The sequence below is a fragment of the Dendrobates tinctorius genome, unplaced genomic scaffold (assembly GCF_039654945.1).
Source record: "Dendrobates tinctorius isolate UK_male_01 unplaced genomic scaffold, ASM3965494v1 ptg000046l, whole genome shotgun sequence".
NCBI classification, from domain to species: Eukaryota; Metazoa; Chordata; class Amphibia; order Anura; family Dendrobatidae; genus Dendrobates; species Dendrobates tinctorius.
Window position 1 is genome coordinate 86219158 of NW_027361714.1, and position 21463 is coordinate 86240620.

Consider the following 21463-nt stretch of genomic DNA (forward strand, 5'->3'; position numbering starts at 1 on the left):
CCCGGCGCCGTGTGCTGAACACTGCTCTCATCATTCTCCCGTGCTTGTGCCGATCGCTGGCAGAGCAGGGGAGAATGATGAGAGCCGTTTTCAGCACCTGGTGCCGGGGAATAGCGTTTACCGTAACACTTCTTCCCTGGCGCCCGTCCTTGTGCTACTGATGCGGCACATGCATGCCACATGTGTGCCGCAAGTATTACACACACGGACACTGACATCTCCAGTACCGGAAATATCAGGACGTGTGAAAGAGGCCTTAAAGCTGGTTTTCCTGTTTGGCTGCTGTCACACACTAAAAGACGCGTTTTATCGCAAAAAAATAGTTTTTGCATCACCATATTTTGAGAGCTATAATTTTTCCATATTTTGGCCCACAGAGTCATGTGAGGTCTTGTTTTTTGCGGGACAAGTTGATGATTTTATTATTACCGTTTTCGGGCACATGACATTTTTTGCCACTTTTTATTCCGATTTTTCGGAGGCAGAATGAACAAAAACCAGCAATTCATGAATTTCTTTTGGCGAGGTGGTGTTTCTACCGTTCCGTGTGAGGTAAAGTTGATAAGGCAGTTTAATTGTTTGGGTTAGTACGATTACAGCGATACCTCATTTGTATCTTTTTTAATGTTTTGGCGCTTTTATACAATAAAAACTATTTCATATAAAAAAATATTTTTGCATCGCTTTATTCTGAGTGCTATAATTTTTTTATTATTCTGGTGATGGAGCTGTATGGGAGTTTGTTTTTTGCGGGACAAGATGGCTTTTTCAGCACTACCATGTTTATTTTTATTCGTCTTTTTGATCGTGTGTTATTCCACTTTTTGTTGGGCGGTATGATGATAAAGTATTGTTTTCTGCCTTTTTTTATTGTGTTCACTAAAGGGGTTAACTAGTGGGACCGTTTTATAGGTCAGGTCGTTTCAGACGCAGCGATACCAATGGTAATTTTATTGTTTAGATTTTGTTTTTTCATTCAAATATTTATTTAGTGATAGAATATATTGATTTTTTTAATTATTTTAATTTTTTTTAAATATTTTTACAATTATTTTAATTTTTTTTGTACTTTATTCTATCTTTTACACTTTGTCCCACTATGGGCCAATCATTTTTTGCCGGCAGATCGCTTCTATAGCCTGCAGATGAAGCAGCATCTGCATCCTATAGAAGCTGTCAGCGCCGCACTTACTGCACTGACCTGAGAGACTTCCTGATCATGCACTGCGCATCACTTGGAAGTTTGCCAGCTCTGGTAACCCGGATGTCATCATGACATCGTGTTACCATGGCAGCAATTTGGACCCCATGTCACCCCGCAGGGTCTCCGATCCAAAGGCAGAGGGGCTGTCAGCCCTCTGCCTGCTTCGGGAATGCTGCGATTGTGTTCGATCGCAGCATTTCGGGGATTAAAGTGCTGACACCTGGCCGCGATCGGCTGCACACCACCCGTGTGCGCGGCCGATTGCGGAGACGTACTATTCCGTCCATGGTCAAATAGGTTCAGGGCACTTGGACGGAATAGTACGTCTGATGTCAGAGAGGGGTTAATATGGGGCACTCAATTGATTACCGTAATCAGGGTTTGTCCAGTAATGGATTAACCCTTTAAGAATGAGTTTTTCTGAATTGGATAGCCCCTTTCATTCTGAATTACACACAGAAATTAATTGTCCAGGCATTCCTTACTTTACTCTGCACTGACATTCTAAAACATCAATTCAGCGAAAGCAGTTTGCAGGAGATCGTGTGGGTGCGTGTAGCCAGTTGTCAGACACAGTCAAATTCCCTACAGAGAAGGCGAGGAGAATTTTACTCTTTGCCATCCTGATCACTATATACACATCGCTTAAAGGGAATCTGTCAGTATGATCAACCCTCCTAAGCCGTCAATATGGGTATCTACAGCGGCTTTCAAATGTATTCACCCCCTTCGCTTTTTACCTATTTTGTTACATTACAACCTGCTTTTAAATATTTTTGTAATCCGACTTGTGTGTGATGCATCAGCACCAAACAGTCTAAGTTAGTGAAGTGACAAAAATATAGGCATAAATTACATTTATGGGATCAAATTACTAAAAATTAGCATGTGCATATGTATTCTCACTCCTTTTGCTATGAAGCCCCTAAAAATTTCTGGTGCTTGCAATTACCTTCAGAACTTACGTGCTTAGTGAAAAGAAGTCCACCTGTGTGCAATCTTAAGTGTCCCATGGTCTATCAGTATATACACACCTTCTCTGAAAGGCCACAGAGGCTGCAACTCCATTAAAGGGGTTGGTTGGTCTAAACAGATAAGTTTGCAGTCACTCTGTGTGACTAAAGACTTATGAATCCCACCAGCGCACGCATTGTGCACTGCCGGGTTCTGAACTGGAGACTGGAGAGTAAGTTATACATACTCTCGGCCAGTGGGCGTGGCCTCTCTCCATACACTTGTATTGAGCAAGGCTGCGCCCACTGGCCGGGATTATGTATAGCATGTGCATACCTTCCGGTTCCGACTCCAAAACTGGCAAATCACACAGAGTGACTGCAGACTTATCGGTTTGGACCAGACAATCCCTTTAAGCAAGAGGCACAGCTAACTAAATAAGTTAGGGACAAACATGTGGAGAAGTACAAATCAGGGTTGGGTTATTTAAAAAAAAATAAAATAAATTTTTTTAAAAATCTCAATCTCTGATGATCCCCCGAGGCACCATGAAATCCATTATCATCAAATGGAAAGAAATGGTACCACAGCAAACCTGCCAAGAGAGGGTTGCCCACCAAAAATGCTCAGCAAGGACGGTGTTAATCAAAGAGGCAGCACAGAGACCAAAGGTAACCCAGAAGGAGCTGGAGAAACTGGAGTATCTGTCCATACGACGACAGTACACTCCATAGAGGTGGCCTTAATGGAATACTGGGCAGAAAAACGCTTTTACTTACACAAATTTTGAGGCTAATTTTGAGTTTGCTAAAAGACATATGGGAGACTCCCCAAATAAGATGGTGTGGTCAGATGAGACCAAAATTGAACATTTTGGCCCACAAGGTAAAAACTATGTCTGGTGCCAAACTAAAATTGCTCATCACCACAGTGAAACGTGGTGGCAGCATCATGCTTTGGGGATGTTTTTTGGCAGCAGGGACAGAGAAAATGGTCCTAGCCGAGGGTAGATGGATGGTGCAAAATACAGAGATATTCTTGAGCGAATTCTGTTTGTCGGTGATTTGAGACTGGGATGGAGGTTCACCTTCCAAACAAGACGACCCAAAGCATAGTGCTAAAGAACAGTCAAGTGGTTTAAGGGGAAACATGTAAATGTTTTGGAGTGGACTTGTCAATGCCCAGGTCTTAATCCATTTGAGAATCTGTTTTCAGACTTGAAGATGGCTGTTCACCAGAGGAAACCATCTAACTTGAAGGAGGTGGAGCAGATGTGCCTTAAAGAATAGGCAAAAATCACAGTGTCAAGATGTGGAAAGCTCATAGAGACTTATCCAAAGCGACTTGTAGCCATAATTGCCACAAAAGGAGGCTCTACAAAGTACTGACTTTAGGGGGCTAAATACTTATATACTCCAAAGTTTTCAGTTATTTTGTCCTGTTTGTTGTTTGCATCACAATAAAAAGAAACCCAAATGTTCCCATTTGTAGGCATGTTCTTTACATGAACTGATGAAAAGCCTCAAAATCCCTGTGAAATTCCAAGTTGCAAGGTAGCAAAAGACGAACAATGCCAAGGGGGTGAATACTTTACATTACACGGTCAATTGGCAATAAAAATAATTATTAATTCTCCGTGTGGGATTCATGTGGGCACAAGTCACTTATTCTTGCAGATTATTCTGTGTAAGTTTTCAGTACCATGTGAGCAGGGCCGCAGAAATCCCATTCACATACATGGATTGTGGATTGTTTTCAGTTTTCACTCATTTTTTGGCACAGAATCTGCCTCGAAATCATGTAAAATTCTCCACATATAAACATATCTTAAAGAATTTGTTGAGCACTTGCTCATTTTTGTAATACTAGGTTCTTTCAGAATTTCGATTTTGGACAGAAAAATGGACACAGATCATTAGTAGTAGCAAAGCTGTTGAGATATAAACAAATCTCCTCCACGCACTGCAGAAATTGCCTTTCAGTGCAGATTTTCACCATCACAGTGTGTCAATTTATGTTACGGTTATGTTCATAGAATCATGAATCATAGAAGCGTAGAGTTGGAAGGGACCTCCTGGGCCATCTGGTCCAACCCCCTGCTCAAAGCAGGATTCGCTAAATCATCCCAGTCAGATGTCTGTCCAGCCTCTGTTTGAAGACTTCCATTGAAGGAGAACTCACCACTTCTCATGGTAGCTTGTTCCACTCATTGATCACTCTAACTGTCAAAAAGTTTTTTCTAATATCTAATCTGTGTCTCCTCCCATTCAGTTTCATCCCATTGCTTCTAGTCTTTCCTTGTGCAAATGAGAATAAAGTTGATCCTTCTACAATGTGACAGCCCTTTAGATATTTGTAGACAGCTATTAAGTCTCCTCTCAGTCTTCTCTTTTGCAAACTAAACATTCCCAAATCCTGCAACCTTTCCTCATAAGACAGGGTTTGCAGACCAGTCACCATTCTGGTCGCTCTTTTCTGAACTTGCTCCAGTTTGCTGATGTCTTTTTTAAAATGTGGTGCCCAAAACTGGACACAATATTCCAGATGAGGTCTGACCAAAGAGGAGTAGAGGGAAATAATGACTTCACGTGATCTAGACTGTATGCTTCTGTTAATACATCCTAGAATTGCATTTGCCTTTTTTGCTGCTGCATCACACTGTTGACTCATATTCAGTCTGTGATCTATTAGTATACCCAAGTCTTTTTCACATGTGCTGTTGCTTAGCCCTATTCCTCCCATTCTGTATATGCTTTTTTCATTTTTATTGCCCAGATGTAGTACTTTGCATTTTTCCCTGTTAAAAACCATTCTGTTAGTTGCTGCCCACTGCTCAGTTTATTTATATCTTTTTGAATCCTCTCTCTCTCTTCTCTAGTATTAGCTATCCCTCCTAGCTTTGTGTCATCAGCAAATTTAATCAGTTTACCCTCAATTCCTTCATCAAAATCATTGATAAAGATGTTGAACAATGTTGCTGATTTTCATTTAGGTAATCAAACTTTGCAACAAACCCCAGTCCTTGCATAATTTTCAGTGGACTACAGAGAAATCCTCTAACCCAGAATTTAAAAAATAAAGCGCTTTACTCAGAGTTTAAAATAATAATGTAAACACACTACAGTCATTGCACCTGGTGTTCCCTCAGCAAGACTTCTTGATTCAGGAATCGCTGTACGACTGGCCTCCAGCGAGCAGTAGGGCACCACGCTAGGGCTGCCATAGAGGCATCAGTGGATGTAAGAATTGTGGGTTTTTTTTTTTTTGTTTTTTTTTTACACAATTTGCAGCTGCATACTTGCACAATTCCTCTAGATTAACTACAGAAATTTTCCACTGCAAACACGTTACAGGTGAACATACCCTATTAATGATTTGCTGCATGTTGAAGCACAGAACTTTGTATGGCCACCACCATAGGCAGTTTGCCCATTGCGCTCTTGCCGTGCGTTTTTCTATGGTACTAAATATCCCTGTTGAGTAAGGCTGGGTTCACATTTAGCATAGAAAACAACATCTAACTATAGACGCAGTGCCACAATCTGAAATGTTTTTTATTTTATTCAAAAAAGCCTCTTTATTAAAGAAGCACTCCCATGAAGTTGCCTTAATTTTTTAAAATAAATCTTTGTATATGCGCATGTAGTGTAGCGTATATGTGTTAATATACTCTGTATTGTGCAGCGGTAGCAGTGATGAGGCAGTGACCCAGCAAAGTTCAAAGCAAAACGTCTCTTTAATGTTCAGCTCAACAAAACACAGCACACGATATCCTCCGGATTACAGTCACTAAACACGCCAGTCCACCTCTGACCAGTTGTCATGGGCGACTGCACCGCCGTGTAAATTTTCTACTCACAGCTTTACACAGTACACAATATCCTTCAGTTTACAATCACTAAACACCCCAGTCCTCCTCTTGAAACCAGTTGCCGTGGGCGACTGCACTGCCGTGTAAGTGTTCTACTCACAGCATTACACAGTACACGATATCCTCTGGATCTCAGCCGGGAGCAATATCCTCCAGTTTACAGTCGCTAGACATGCTAGTTCTCCTTTGGGCACAGGACAGTCTACCTCTGGTTCACTGCCGGGCATAAGACAGTCCACCTCCGAGACCAGTTGCCATGGGTGACTGCTCCGCTGTGTGCGCTGTGGGTGCCAGGCCCCTGAGCTGCCCTGGCTGCTCTGACTCCGCTTGTCTGTGTTGCCTCACACAGATGGAGCACCACAGAGCTAACTGCTCTGCCCTCTAGCACACACCAGATTGACGCTCAACCTGACACACCCAAACCCTATACTGAGGGGTTTTTAAACTAGCAACCTGTGGCCTTCAGCCACTTGGAAAACCCGGGCCGGGAAAGAATTGGACTGCAACACTACCATACTGTAGTCTGTTTCAAACACAAAAACCCAGAGCAAGTTTTTCTTAAATCTGCCTTGGACAACTAGCATGTGCAAGACCCATCACTTACTTTAGTCTGCTTTGCAACCACAGCTATACCTGTGACTGTAATGCCCTCTCATGGCCTCAGTATGCCTCCGTACACATCCTGGGGTAAGCATACAGTGACCCCCTACATGTAACACCAGACACTGCCTCACATCTGCTACCGCTACCTTCTCTGGGATCCAGCACCGTCGTTCTTCACCTCCTAGTGATGTCACTGCTCTTCTGACTTTCAGGGTCAACCAGAGCACCATGGCTTTTTAAACCTATGGAGTGTTAGAACGAGGCTCCATAGACTTACATTGTAAAATAGATTTTCGGCTCGCACATAGTGATCCGGTGGCATCACTGAGAAGTGGAGCAGAACGGTGCAGGATCCTGGGAAAGGCGGCAGTAGGTGAGTCTGTGAACACACATGCATACTATACACATCTGATTTACTAAAAAAAAAAATGATTTTCTTAGTTCTGTTCTTTTTTTTTAAATTTCAAATATTCTTCGAAATAAGTTCTTAAAATGCCATAACATGTATGCATGCTACAGTTGTGGCCAAAAGTATTGACACCCCTGCAATTCTGTCAGATAATACTCAGTTTCTTCCTGAAAATGATTGCAAACACAAATTCTTTGTTATTATTATCTTCATTTAATTTGTCTTAAATGAAAAAACACAAAAGAGAATGAAGAATGAACACAAAGAGAATGAAGCAAAAAGCAAAACATTGATCATTTCACACAAAACTCCAAAAATGGGCCAGACAAAAGTATTGGCACCCTCAGCCTAATACTTGGTTGCGCAACCTTTAGCCAAAATAACTGCGACCAACCGCTTCCGGTAACCATCGTTTCCACCGGTAATCATGTTTCTTACAATGCTCTGCTGGCATTTTAGACCATTCTTCTTTGGCAAACTGCTCCAGGTCCCAGATATTTGAAGGGTGCCTTCTCCAAACTGCCATTTTTAGATCTCTCCACAGGTGTTCTATGGGATTCAGGTCTGGACTCATTGCTGGCTACCTTAGAAGTCTCCAGTGCTTTCTCTCAAACCATTTTCTAGTGCTTTTTGAAGTGTGTTTTGGGTCATTGTCCTGCTGGAAGACCCATGACCTCTGAGGGAGACCCAGCTTTCTCACACTGGGCCCTACATTATGCTGCAAAATTTGTTGGTAGTCTTCAGACTTCATAATGCCATGCACACGGTCAAGCAGTCCAGTGCCAGAGGCAGCAAAGCAACCCACAAACATCAGGGAACCTCCCCCATGTTTGACTGTAGGGACCGTGTTCTTTTCTTTGAATGCCTCCTTTTTTTTTTCTCCTGTAAACTCTATGTTGATGCCTTCATAGAATCATAGAATCGTAGAGTTGGATGGGACCTCCTGGGCCATCTGGTCCAACCCCCTGCTCAAAGCAGGATTCGCTAAATCATCCCAGTCAGATGTCTGTCCAGCCTCTGTTTGAAGACTTCCATTGAAGGAGAACTCACCACTTCTCGTGGCAGCCTGTTCCACTCATTGATCACTCTAACTGTCAAAAAGTTTTTTCTAATATCTAATCTGTGTCTCCTCCCATTCAGTTTCATCCCATTGCTTCTAGTCTTTCCTTGTGCAAATGAGAATAAAGTTGATCCTTCTACAATGTGACAGCCCTTTAGATATTTGTAGACAGCTATTAAGTCTCCTCTCAGTCTTCTCTTTTGCAAACTAAACATTCCCAAATCCTGCAACCTTTCCTCATAAGACAGGGTTTGCAGACCGGTCACCATTCTGGTCGCTCTTTTCTGAACTTGCTCCAGTTTGTTGATGTCTTTTTTAAAATGTGGTGCCCAAAACTGGACACAATATTCCAGATGAGGTCTGACCAAAGAGGAGTAGAGGGAAATAATGACTTCACGTGATCTAGACTGTATGCTTCTGTTAATACATCCTAGAATTGCATTTGCCTTTTTTGCTGCTGCATCACACTGTTGACTCATATTCAGTCTGTGATCTATTAGTATACCCAAGTCTTTTTCACATGTGCTGTCACTTAGCCATATTCCTCCCATTCTATATATGCTTTTTCCATTTTTATTGCCCAGATGTAGTACTTTGCATTTCTCCCTGTTAAAAACCATTCTGTTAGTTGCTGCCCACTTCTCCAGTTTATATAAATCTTTTTGAATCCTCTCTCTCTCTTCTCTAGTATTAGCTATCCCTCCTAGCTTTGTGTCATCAGCAAATTTAATCAGTTTACCCTCAATTCCTTCATCTAAATCGTTGATAAAGATGTTGAACAATACAGGGCCCAGGACAGAGCCCTGTGGTACCCCACTTGAGACATTCTTCCAACTGGATGTGCAGCCATTTACGACCACTCTTTGGGTCCGATCACTAAGCCAGTTATGAATCCACCTAACAGTTGCCTTGTCCATTCCATACTTAATCATTTTTTCAATAAGGATTGTATGAGAGACTTTGTCAAATGCTTTGCTGAAGTCAAGATATACTATATCTACAGCATTTCCTTGATCCACCCAATCAGTGATACCGTCATAGAAGGAAATTAAGTTAGTCTGACATGACTTATTAGTTACAAACCCATGCTGACTCTGTTTAATCACTTCATTCTTATCCAGGTATTGACATACATGTTGTTTAATAATTTGTTCAAAGATCTTTCCTGGTATAGAAGTCAGACTCACCGGCCTATAGTTACCTGGGTCCACCTTCTTCCCCTTTTTGAAGATAGGAACAACATTTGCTCTTCTCCAGTCTTCTGGCACTTCTCCTGTTCTCCAAGAATTTTCAAAGATTATAGAGAGGGGTTCAAAAATTTCTTCTGCTATCTCCTTCAGTACTCTGGGGTGTAATTCATCTGGACCTGGAGACTTGAAATCATTTAGGCTAGCTAAGTGTTTCCTCACTATCTTTCTGTTTATAGATATCCTGGATTCTTCTATTCCCTTAATAGGACAGTGAATAACAGTTGATGTTACATTTCCTTTCTGAGAGAAAACAGATGCAAAATAGGAATTTAAAAGTTCAGCCTTCTCAACATCCTGTCTTACCATTTCATCATTTTCATCCTGTAAAAATCCTTTGCCCAAAAAACTCTACTTTTGTCTCATCTGACCAGAGAACATTCTTACAAAACGTTTTAGGCTTTTTCAGGTAAGTTTTGGCAAACTCCAGCCTGGCTTTTTTATGTCTCGGGGTAAGAAGTGGGGTCTTCTTGGGTCTCCTACCATACAGTCCCTTTTCATTCAGACGCCGACGGATAGTACGGGTTGACACTGTTGTACCCTCGGACTGCAGGGCAGCTTGAACTTGTTTGGATGTTAGTCGAGGTTCTTTATCCAACATCCGCACAATCTTGCGTTGAAATCTCTTGTCAATTTTTCTTTTCTGTCCACATCTAGGGAGGTTAGCCACAGTGCCATGGGCTTTAAACTTCTTGATGACACTGCGCACGGTAGACACAGAACATTCAGGTCTTTGGAGATGGACTTGTAGCCTTGAGATTGCTCATGCTTCCTCACAATTTGGTTTCTCAAGTCCTCAGACAGTTCTTTTGTCTTCTTTCTTTTCTCCATGCTCAATGTGGTACACACAAGGACACAGGACAGAGGCTGAGTCAACTTTAATCCATGTCAACTGGCTGCAAGTGTGATTTAGTTATTGCCAACACCTGTTAGGTGCCACAGGTAAGTTACAGGTGCTGTTAATTACACAAATTAGAGAAGCATCACATGATTTTTCGAACAGTGCCAATACTTTTGTCCACCCCATTTTTAATGTTTGGTGTGGAATTATATCCAATTTGGCTTTAGGACAATTCTTTTTGTGTTTTTTTCATTTAAGACAAATTAAATGAAGATAATAATACCAAAGAATTTGTGTTTGCAATCATTTTCAGGAAGAAACTGAGTATTATCTGACAGAATTGCAGGGGTGTCAATATTTTTGGCCACAACTGTAGTTATGCAAAAAAGTTTGTAACTTTAAAGGGTCACCAGGTTTTTGCTATCTAATCTGAGAGCAGCATGATGTAGAGATAGAGACCATGATTCCAACAATCTTACACTTACTGGGCTGCGGAGTGTTTTTTTTTTTTAAATCACGGTTTCATTAGCAAATTACCACTAGAGGACTAGTAAACCTGCATGATCTCTGTGTGATCCAGCCCCCACCACTGATTGGCAGCTTTTTGTCTATGCACAGTGTACACGGAAAGCTGTCAATCAGTGGAATAGGCGGAGTTACACAGGGCTCGACATTCAGAGAACTGCTAGATAGAACCATGTTTAATCAAAACTGCAGCAGGCAGCCCAGTCAGATACGTAACTAAAATAAGGGTCTCTGCCCCTACATCATGCTGCTCTCAGATGGGTTAGCATAAACCTGAAACCTGGTGACAGATTCCCTTTGACCCGACTTGTGGTAATAAAGATCTTTCAATGTTGGTGATTGTTGGCAAGCTGGGAATCCAGTTGCTAGTCAGACATGTCGATATGATCCACAATTCTGTAGTGTATTGTCACCAATATTCTTCCACCACTGTCGTTCATTGTCTGGAGCAGTAACACTACCTCTCTAAATGACACTTGATGTAAAAGCCACATTAGATGCTTCACCAAGGGATGTGTATGGTTGTAGAAAGTGCAATCTGCCATATAGCCATATAACACTGCACAGTTACCTAGTGTACGGTGTAAAATACTGCATTCCCAAGTGTAGATTCTTTGGTATGAGTAATTTCCCTAGTTTAATTGATATGATAGTCTTGCTCACTATTATCTATTCTTATAGGTTTCAGATGATGGCCAGTACGTCATATTGTCTATCCGAGAAGGCTGTGATCCAGTCAACCGCCTATGGTACTGTGATTTACACAAGCAACCAAATGGCATTACTGGTGAGTATGGGTCATCCAGGAATGTTCTCAGGTATTTTTATATTTGAAAAATAAAAATCATATAAATGTACAGTAGCTATAAAGTAATATGGTCCATAACCCTAAAGGTTTCACTTGTAGACACTGAAGTACAGGTAATGTTTGTTAACAGAGCACATTTATATAGGCGACTAGATATTTCAGGTGAAGGGCAAGACCAAATAGTGTAGCTGAACGTGGCTGCCAAACCATACCATGCTGTGTTGATTTGCCTTTCACCACAACATTTGGCCGTGGTTTGTTCTTGTGAAGTCAGCTGCACTGTTTGAACTTAAAGGAAATCTGTCAACAGGTTTTTGCTGCCACATCTCTGAGCAGCATGATGTTGGGGAGAAAACCCGGACTCCAGTGATGTGTCAGTTACTGGGCTGCTTGCTGCACTTTTGATAAAATTCATTGTTTTTCAGTTCTCTGAATACTGAGCTGTGAATAACCCCACCCATGCAACAGAGTGACTTCTTTCTGTGTACACTGTGCATAGGCAGAAAGCTGCCTATCAGTGGTGGGAGCGGGGTTATACAGAGCTCATGAATATAAAGCACTACATGGCAGCAGGTTTACTGGTTCTCTGGTGATGGCTTTTGCTGATAAAAATGTGATTTCATCAAAACTACACTAAGCAGCCCAGTAAGTTACACACAGCTGGAATCAGGGTCTCTGCCGTCTGCCCCCATGTCATGCTGCTCTCCAGTTGGGTAGAAAAAACCTGGTTCTGTGTGTCTGTGCCACTTTCAAGAATTTGCTCCCTGCACTGTCAGACCTGTGTGAGCTTGAATGCAGGGAGAAGACGTGCTCACTGGGGGAGGGGATTTGGGGGACATCTTATGATGACAGGTACTGCGCAAACTCGGCCAGCTGATCGGCCACTCGGAATAACGCCAGGGGGGGGGGCAAACTTCAGCAGATGAAAGCTTGTTATTTTTTGAATGGAGCATAATTTTTAATAACTGTAAATTACAAAACCATTTATTTCCACCTTTTCTGCTTGGTTAAATATATTCTTTATGGTGGCAGAACCCCTTTAAGCACTGGTGGCTTACAGCTCTTCAGAACATGGGCTTAAAGGGAACCTGTTAGTTAATTCATGCCGCCCCAAGTACAGGCAACATGAATTAGCGCTTAGCTGCATATTGCAGCCTGGTATGTTAATCTCTGAACTGCTCTGGTGTTTCAGAGAGCACAAAGTTTGAGGAGCCAGGTCTGGTGTCGTCGCCGGCCTTCTGCTTCCCACACCACTCCAGGTGACTGACAGATCATCCCCATGTATGTACTTGAATTGCTCTAGTTGATCACTATGTCTCTCCCTATGTATTCACAAGGTAGACAACTGTCAATCAACTATGGTGGTGTAGGAAGAAGCCGTCCTGGGATGGACCCGGACTAGTCACATTTTTGCTTTTAATCTTTGATCTCTTTTCAAACTATTTTTTGCTTTGAAAAACCAAAGCAATTCAGAGAAAAATGTACCTAGTTGCATTCATGCAGCCAGATTCGTTAGGACAGCATGAATTGATAGACGGGTTCCCTTTAAAGAAGACGTTCAAGCTTTCACTAAGATCCTCAGTGTACTTTTAGTGAAAACTATCATTTTACAATGCTTTTAGTTTTGCTAAATCTTCTTCCTAATTTACTACCAGGAAGTGGTGTTATAGCCTCCTCTTCTCTTTTTATTTTACATGCCTGCTTTCGTGTAATACACTGCTCAAAAAAATAAAGGGAACACTAAAATACCACATTCTAGATATCTCTGAATTAAATATTCCAGTTGCAAATGTATTCATTGCATAGTGGAATGTGTTCAGAACAATAAAATATAACAATTATCAATGTAAATCAAAATGAATATCCCATGGAGGTCGGAATTTGGAATGATACTCAAAATCAAAGTGGAAAATCAAATTACAGGCTGATCCAACTTCAGTGGAAATGCCTCATGACAAGGAAAAGATGCTCAGTATTGTGTGTGGCCTCCACGTGCCTGTATGACCTCCCTACTGTACGACCCCTGGGCATGCTCCTGATGAGGCGGCGGATGGTCTCCTGAGGGATTTCCTCCCAAACCTGGATTAAAGCATCCGCCAACTCTTGGACAGTCTGTGGTGCAACGTGATGTTGGTGGGTGGACCGAGACATGATGTCCCAGATGAATCCCTGATCGGATTCAGGTCTGGGGAACGGGCGGGCCAGTCCATAACTTCAATGCCTTCATCTTACAGGAGCTGCTGACACACTACAGCCACATGAGGTCTGGCATTGTGCTGCATTGGGAGGAACCCAGCACCAACTGCACCAGCATATGGTCTCACAAGGGGTCTGAGGATCTCTTCTCTGTACCTAATGACAGACAGGCTACCTCTGGTGAGCACATGGAGGGCTGTGCGGCCCTCTAAAGAAATGCCACCCCACACCATTACTGACCCACTGCCAACCCTGTCATGCTGAAGGATGTTGCAGGCAGCAGATCACTCTCCACAGCATCTCCAGATTCTGTCACGTCTGTCACATGTGCTCAGTGTGAACCTGCTTTCATCTGTGAAGAGCACAGGGCGCCTGGGGTGAATTTGCCAATCCTGGTGCTCTGTGGCAAATGCCAAGCGTCCTGCATGGTGTTGGGCTGTGAGCACAACCCCCATCTGTGGACATCGGGCCCTCAGACCATCTTCATGGAGTAAGTTTCTAACCGTTTGTGCAGACACATGCACATTTGTGGCCTGTTGGAGGTCATTTTGCAGGGCTCTGGCAGTGCTCCTCCTGTTCCTCCTTGCACAAAGGCGGAGGTAGTGGTCCTGCTGCTGGGTTGTTGCCCTCCTACGGCCCCCTCCACGTCTCCTGGTGTACTGTCCTGTCTCCTGGTAGCGCCTCCAGCCTCTGGACACTACGTTGACAGACACAGCAAACCTTCTTGCCATAGCTCGCATTGATGTGCCATCCTGGATGAGCTGCACTACCTGAGCCACTTGTGTGGGTTGTAGAGTCCATCTCATGCTACCACTAGTGTGAAAGCACAAAAAGCATTCAAAAGTGATCAAAACATCTGCCAGAAAGCATTGGTACTGAGATGTGGTCTGTGGTCCCCACATGCAGAACTACTCCTTTATTGAGGGTTTCCTGATAATTGCCAATAATTTCTATGTGTTGTCTATTCCATTTGCACAACAGCATGTGAAATTGATTGTCAATCAGTGTTGCTTCCTAAGTGGACAGTTTGATTTCACAGAAGTTTGATTTACTTGGAGTTATATTCTGTTGTTTAAGTGTTCCCTTTATTTTTTTGAGCAGTGTATTACAAATCCACACATTTTTTTATGTCCTTTTTGGCTAATATATCCAGGTTAATTTAACAGTATACCTCTCTTAGCATGGAGGTGTAGATAACAGCAGGTTAGCAGGATGCAGTGACGAGTCGCGAGACTGGTTGAACTTTGAAAAGCAAACTCTTTATCATTTAAAGCCGCTAGGGCTATACTAGGCAACCAAAAAGGGGTAACAACAGTTGTCCTCGCAGGGACTCAGTACAACCAAACACTATTTGGAAAGAACACGGCTAACCCGGGCGAGGCCGGTTACAGTGGGGCCACGGTATGGCCGTCTCCGAGTCCTTATACTCTATAATTTCACTTATCCGTCCTGACGTCCCTCGGCGTCTCTGTGGAAGCTGCGTTGCTGATGAAGCTGCTTTGGCGTCTTTGATGAGGCTGCTGTGGCGTCTTTGTTGAGGCTGCTGTGGCGTCTTTGATGAGGCTGCTGTGGCGTCTTTGATGAGGCTGCTGTGGAGTCTCAGCCGCTGGGCCAAGCTGCTGAAGATTTGGATTAGTCTTCGGGCGCCCCAGCGCCCAGGAGGAGTTGGGGCACAACAGGCCCTGATGGAGTCCTGAGATGAAGTAACCCCCCAGTTGTAACAGCGAGGTTGCGCTTGTTAGCGAGTTCAATGGGACTCCTGTCCCTAAGCAGGGTGGTGTCGCAGTGATCAAGAGTGGCGGTTTACTGGCCTCGTGCACAGCCTGGGGCTATGTGCAGAGTGTCTCTATTGACGAGGAACAGGCCCCCACTGCCGACTGCAGCGGGGTGAAGGCAGCTGTGAGCGGTGATAGACAGGCCGCAACCATGGGCTGACGTGAACCGGCAGCGTCCGCGGGTGGCAGCGGGCAGGCCGCAACCGCGGGCTGAAGAGGAATGGCAGCAGCTGGGAGAGGGAGCGGACAGGCCGCGGAGGGCTCGAGCTCAGCGGTAATGGCCGAGGATGACCGGGGGCAAGCTGTAACCCAGGATTGGGGTGGAGAGACAGTCCCCTGTCGGTAGGCTCGGCGCCTCTTTCCTGAGGGCCACTGCGTATCTACCCTCTAATGCTGGTCGCTTCTCTCAACTATCAGTGTCCTTCCCTCTCTCTCACGCCCCCTCCGTCTCCTGCTCCGTGTCTGACGTATCACCAACTGACTACCCTGCGCCCTCCCTGTCCCTTTTATACTCGCCCCTCCCCTTGCTGTCCTGTCACTCTCAGCAGTCCACTCTCCTCCTCTGCTCCCCGGGTACTGTTTCCTTAGGAACTCAGATGGCGGTCCCCTTGGTTCTGGCCCAGACACTCTGCGGGGGTCCTCCTTCCTACAGAGGAAGTAATGGACTGCAGTAATTCAACTTGTCTGTTTTATTCCTGGCCCATATTAAGTGAAATGAAATGTGCAGTTCTGCCATAAAATAAAGCCAATATATTTTTAATTCTAAATTATGACTGTGAACTTCCATATTGATATTTATCTTAAAACCATGTTCACATGTGTCAATGTTTGTTAGAAAATCTGCAGCAGACGTGAGCAATAGGATCTCTGAGTTCTACCACAGATGTGACTTATTGTAATACTTTAATACTTGACTTTTAGTATGGAATCCACTGCAATAATCCGGACGCTGTGGATTTTAAAATCTTTGGCATATTCATGATCTCTAGTCATTTTCTGGCGCTTGGCATTAGGCGCACTGTTCTTAAGATGTCTGTATTTAGTTGCCATTTCCTTGGTGACTAGAGACCTTGGGGAACACGTACTTGTTGAGAGAGTTTGCATTTGCCATTAAACCATTTCCTTTGGTTCGGTCATATCTTACCAATACGGTAATTGAAATCCATTAAAGGAGAAAATTGGATCCCAGCCTGTTGGGAAGAGATTTTGGGGTTTGAGTTGGTTTCTTTTATTCACTGAAAACCAATTGAAATCCTGAAAAAATACACAAAACCACCATGAATTATTCACTCCGAATCCATTACAAAGTAACATTCATTAATATTAAAATTAAAATATGTGGAATGTAATGCACAATCTGCTGAGTTAAATGGTAAGAATTCCTGAGAATTAGCTGGCTTATAGAATTCATATAGCACATGTAATTGTGTACAGTCTAATTATTTTTTTATACGTTTTTACTGAAAGATGTTTATTGCTCAATATACAACTGTGTGAACACTGAAAACAAAGTGCCCCGTGTGGGAACTGTGCATGGATCCCCTTTACAATTAAAGCGCACTAATCAGGCAAATCACAAACACAGCACACACTTACAACATGTCACAAAAGCATAGCACCCACATAAGACACGTCATACAAGCACATTTTACACTAAATACTTTGCACAATGCACACGAGACGCCTCACATGAAAAATCGCAGACATGAGACACGTCACACAAGCAGAGCGCACTCGTGAGACAAGTCACACAAGCAGAGCACACTCGTGAGACGCGTCACACAAGCAGAGCGCACTCGTGAGACGCGTCACACAAGCAGAGCGCACTCGTGAGACGCGTCACACAAGCAGAGCGCACTCGTGAGACGCGTCACACAAGCAGAGCGCACTCGTGAGACGCGTCACACAAGCAGAGCGCACTCGTGAGACGCGTCACACAAGCAGAGCGCACTCGTGAGACGCGTCACACAAGCAGAGCGCACTCGTGAGACGCGTCACACAAGCAGAGCGCACTCGTGAGACGCGTCACACAAGCAGAGCTCACTCGTGAGACGCGTCACACAAGCAGAGCGCACTCGTGAGACGCGTCACACAAGCAGAGCGCACTCGTGAGACGCGTCACACAAGCAGAGCGCACTCGTGAGACGCGTCACACAAGCAGAGCGCACTCGTGAGACGCGTCACACAAGCAGAGCTCACTCGTGAGACGCGTCACACAAGCAGAGCTCACTCGTGAGACGCGTCACACAAGCAGAGCTCACTCGTGAGACGCGTCACACAAGCAGAGCGCACTCGTGAGACGCGTCACACAAGCACAGCGCACCCGTCTGGCGCGTCGCACAAGCAGAGCGCACTCGTGAGACGCGTCGCACAAGCAGATCGCACTCGTGAGACGCGTCGCACAAGCAGAGCGCACTCGTGAGACGCGTCGCACAAGCAGAGCGCACTCGTGAGACGCGTCGCACAAGCAGATCGCACTCGTGAGACGCGTCGCACAAGCAGAGCGCACTCGTGAGACGCGTCGCACAAGCAGAGCGCACTCGTGCGACGCGTCGCACAAGCAGAGCGCACTCGTGCGACGCGTCGCACAAGCAGATCGCACTCGTGAGACGCGTCGCACAAGCAGATCGCACTCGTGAGACGCGTCGCACAAGCAGAGCGCACTCGTGAGACACGTCGCACAAGCAGATCGCACTCGTGAGACGCGTCGCACAAGCACAGCGCACCCGTCTGGCGCGTCGCACAAGCACAGCGCACCCGTCTGGCGCGTCGCGCAAGCACAGCGCACCCGTCTGGCGCGTCGCGCAAGCACAGCGCACCCGTCTGGCGCGTCGCGCAAGCACAGCGCACCCGTCTGGCGCGTCGCGCAAGCACAGCGCACCCGTCTGGCGCGTCGCGCAAGCACAGCGCACCCGTCTGGCGCGTCGCGCAAGCACAGCGCACCCGTCTGGCGCGTCGCGCAAGCACAGCGCACCCGTCTGGCGCGTCGCGCAAGCACAGCGCACCCGTCTGGCGCGTCGCGCAAGCACAGCGCACCCGTCTGGCGCGTCGCGCAAGCACAGCGCACCCGTCTGGCGCGTCGCGCAAGCACAGCGCACCCGTCTGGCGCGTCGCGCAAGCACAGCGCACCCGTCTGACGCGTCGCGCAAGCACAGCGCACCCGTCTGACGCGTCGCGCAAGCACAGCGCACACATTAAAAATACACCGTACATACATCAGACCGGCATCATATCAGAATTTCATGCAACAGCTCCTCCCACAAATGGCCGTGAGCACGGCCCCGAATGGCCTCTACTGTATATACAAGAGCTGAAATAAACACATCTCTATAAATGCAAATTGAGTGTCATGGTTAAATACTTCATATTCATTAGATATACAACCGACCATGTAGCACCATTACCCTGCCCAGAGTGCTGACCATATTGCTGTCATAGTTGTTATACATGACGTCTCGTATTTCCTCTGTAGGAAGAACATGCCACACTCCTGTAGATGTTGTCCTCGGCTGACTTCCTATCAGTACTATGCATGATGTGGGTTGGGACACATTACTGCATCTGTGTTGTTCCCAGTTGATTATTGTCATGCTTAGGCCTGTTTCACACTTCCGTTTTTGTGTCCGCCAAACGGATCCGTTTCCGTTTTTTTGACGGAAACTGATGCAAACGGATCCGTTTTTAAAAAAACGGATCCGTTTTTTTGACGGATCCGCGGTAACCACTAATGGAAGTCTATGGGACAAAAAAACGGATCCTGCAAAAAATGGCGGATCCGTTATTTTATGGAAACCAACGGATTTTGACGGATTTGAAAAAACGGAAGTGTGAAACAGGCCTTATCTGACGTGCCAGCAGCAATCTGAACCTGCACAACTTGACTTAAGATGTGTTTACTTGTTCAGAAATTCAGTTTACGCTTTATAGTCTTTTCTTTATCGATATGGCGTTCCAGTTTTCATTTTCTTTTTGGCTATAATACTGATTTATTAGAACGATCGCTCGCTGTATAGCTCCATTTTTAATGACCTCTTTCAGCAGCTGGAACACTATTAATGGCCGGTCTTCAATTCTGCTGTGTCAGCAGGGCAGGAAAAGAAGACATTAGCCCCCACAAACCATTTGCTAATGCTATTGTAATTTTGACCTTTACATTGCGTTAATATACCATTAATGGTTTTTAATCCCCTCCATTGATCGTTATGTGGCTTCTCTCGAAATTGAATCTCCCCATTTATTTAGCATTATGCCGTTCAGTTGCCATTTCCTTTGTTTATTACGTTTCTATTTTTTTCCAGCCTTTGTTTGTGAAATTTAGAAAGCATAGTTTTAGAAAAAATGTTTTATTAATTTTCAGTCTTGATATTGCAGTTATTATATCTGGGGTTTTTTTTTATAGTCCTATAAAATATTTTTCAGAATTTTTATTGCACAGAAATAAGTGGTCGTATGTGTTGGCAAAGTGTTTTTCTTACATAGCTCTACATTGCACGATTCTAAAAAAAAAAGACATTTATAGAAAGTGAAAATATTACCTGGCAAGAATGTCAATCTCACAGTCAAGAAATGAAAAATCTATAGCTCTCAATGTTAGAATAAAATTCCTTTTCTTATAGGTACATAGTAAAGGTAAGATGGATGCACTGGATATAGCTTGTAGCTTTAGTTTGTTGATAAAATATAACCTCATATATATCGTTACCGTGTGCAACCTTCATCTGTCCAAGACCTGGAATTTTTTTTTTTTTTTTTGTATATGCGGTGTGTGGGGAATAGACAGCTCAGCTGGGATCTTTGCTTTGGCACAAGCGTGTGGCTATGAAGTCACTTCAGCAGACTAGCAATTTCCACATGAATATGGACACGGCATATTTATTGTGCACACTTGTTACTCAATGTTACACATGCCAAACATGAAATAAAACATCTAAGGCCGTCTGGCCACTAACTAACAATAGCAGGCTAACTACAAAATAAACCTATATAACAGCAAAGAAGTCCATGTAATCTTACTGTGTCAGCTCCCAGCTCAGCAGACGAGATAGACTCTCAGATCCCAGCTCCTCCTGATTATATCAGCTGGACCAGTCAGGAAGCCAAAACCTGGATTGAATTAGTGGAGGGGGAACTACCAGTCCTTTCCATGCTGATCACTAAGGAAACCAGGACTGGATTACAGTGAAATAAACTGGCTTCATCATCAGTACAGGGAGACATATGAAATGAAACGGGGAGAAACATACCTGTTTTCTAGTACCTCTCCCCTTGGCACCTCACACACCCCCCTCCTCTGTTCGAGCCTGTGGGGTCGGACACGACGAGTCACCAAGCAGTGCGTTCTAGACAACGCATCTGCATTTCTGTGCGCTGTTCCCGCCCTGTGCTCAACGGAAAATTTAAACCCTTGTAATGCTAAGAACCAGCGTGTCACCCGCGCATTGCCTTCTTTTGCCCGAGACATCCACGTTAGGGGCGAATGGTCCGTCACTAGTCTAAACTGGCGACCTAGTAAATAATAGCGCAAGGTGCACAGGGCCCATTTCACAGCCAGGGCTTCCCGCTCAACTACACTGTAGTTCTTTTCTGCTCTCATAAGCTTTCTGCTTAGATAGGCCACTGGGTGTTCCTCGCCATTTACTTCTTGAGACAAAACCGCACCGAGGCCCACCCCAGAGGCGTCCGTTTGGACAATAAACTCCCGTTTAAAGTCTGGTGCAACCAACACTGGTTGGTCACAGAGGACTGTTTTCAATCGCTGAAAAGCCTCCTCTGCTTCTGCGTTCCACTTTATTGTGACAGATTTCGACCCCTTAGTAAGATCTGTGAGAGGAGCTGCGATGGTCGCAAAATGTTTGATGAACCGCCTATAATAACCAATGATCCCTAAAAAAGCTCCAACCTGTTTTTTGGTTACCGGTCGTGGCCAATTTTGAATAGCGTCCACTTTATTGGCTTGAGGCTTCACGACGC

At 44.5% G+C, this 21463-nt stretch overlaps 1 protein-coding gene and 1 long non-coding RNA gene across 3 annotated transcripts in view; one reads left to right on the plus strand and one right to left on the minus strand.

The window, feature by feature from the left end:
• PREP (prolyl endopeptidase) overlaps nt 1-21463 on the plus strand; it is a 191485-nt gene that overhangs the window by 41953 nt on the left and 128069 nt on the right. For both annotated transcript variants that reach the window (XM_073576097.1, XM_073576096.1), the window contains exon 7: nt 11396-11501. In XM_073576097.1, the coding sequence (XP_073432198.1) occupies nt 11396-11501 (106 nt within the window). The remainder of the gene's footprint in view (nt 1-11395; nt 11502-21463) is intronic.
• LOC141089641 (uncharacterized) lies at nt 16234-20560 on the minus strand. Its single transcript, XR_012232359.1, has 2 exons — nt 20507-20560; nt 16234-16747 (listed from the first exon to the last, which is right to left on the minus strand). It is a non-coding gene; the product is annotated as an uncharacterized lncRNA (long non-coding RNA).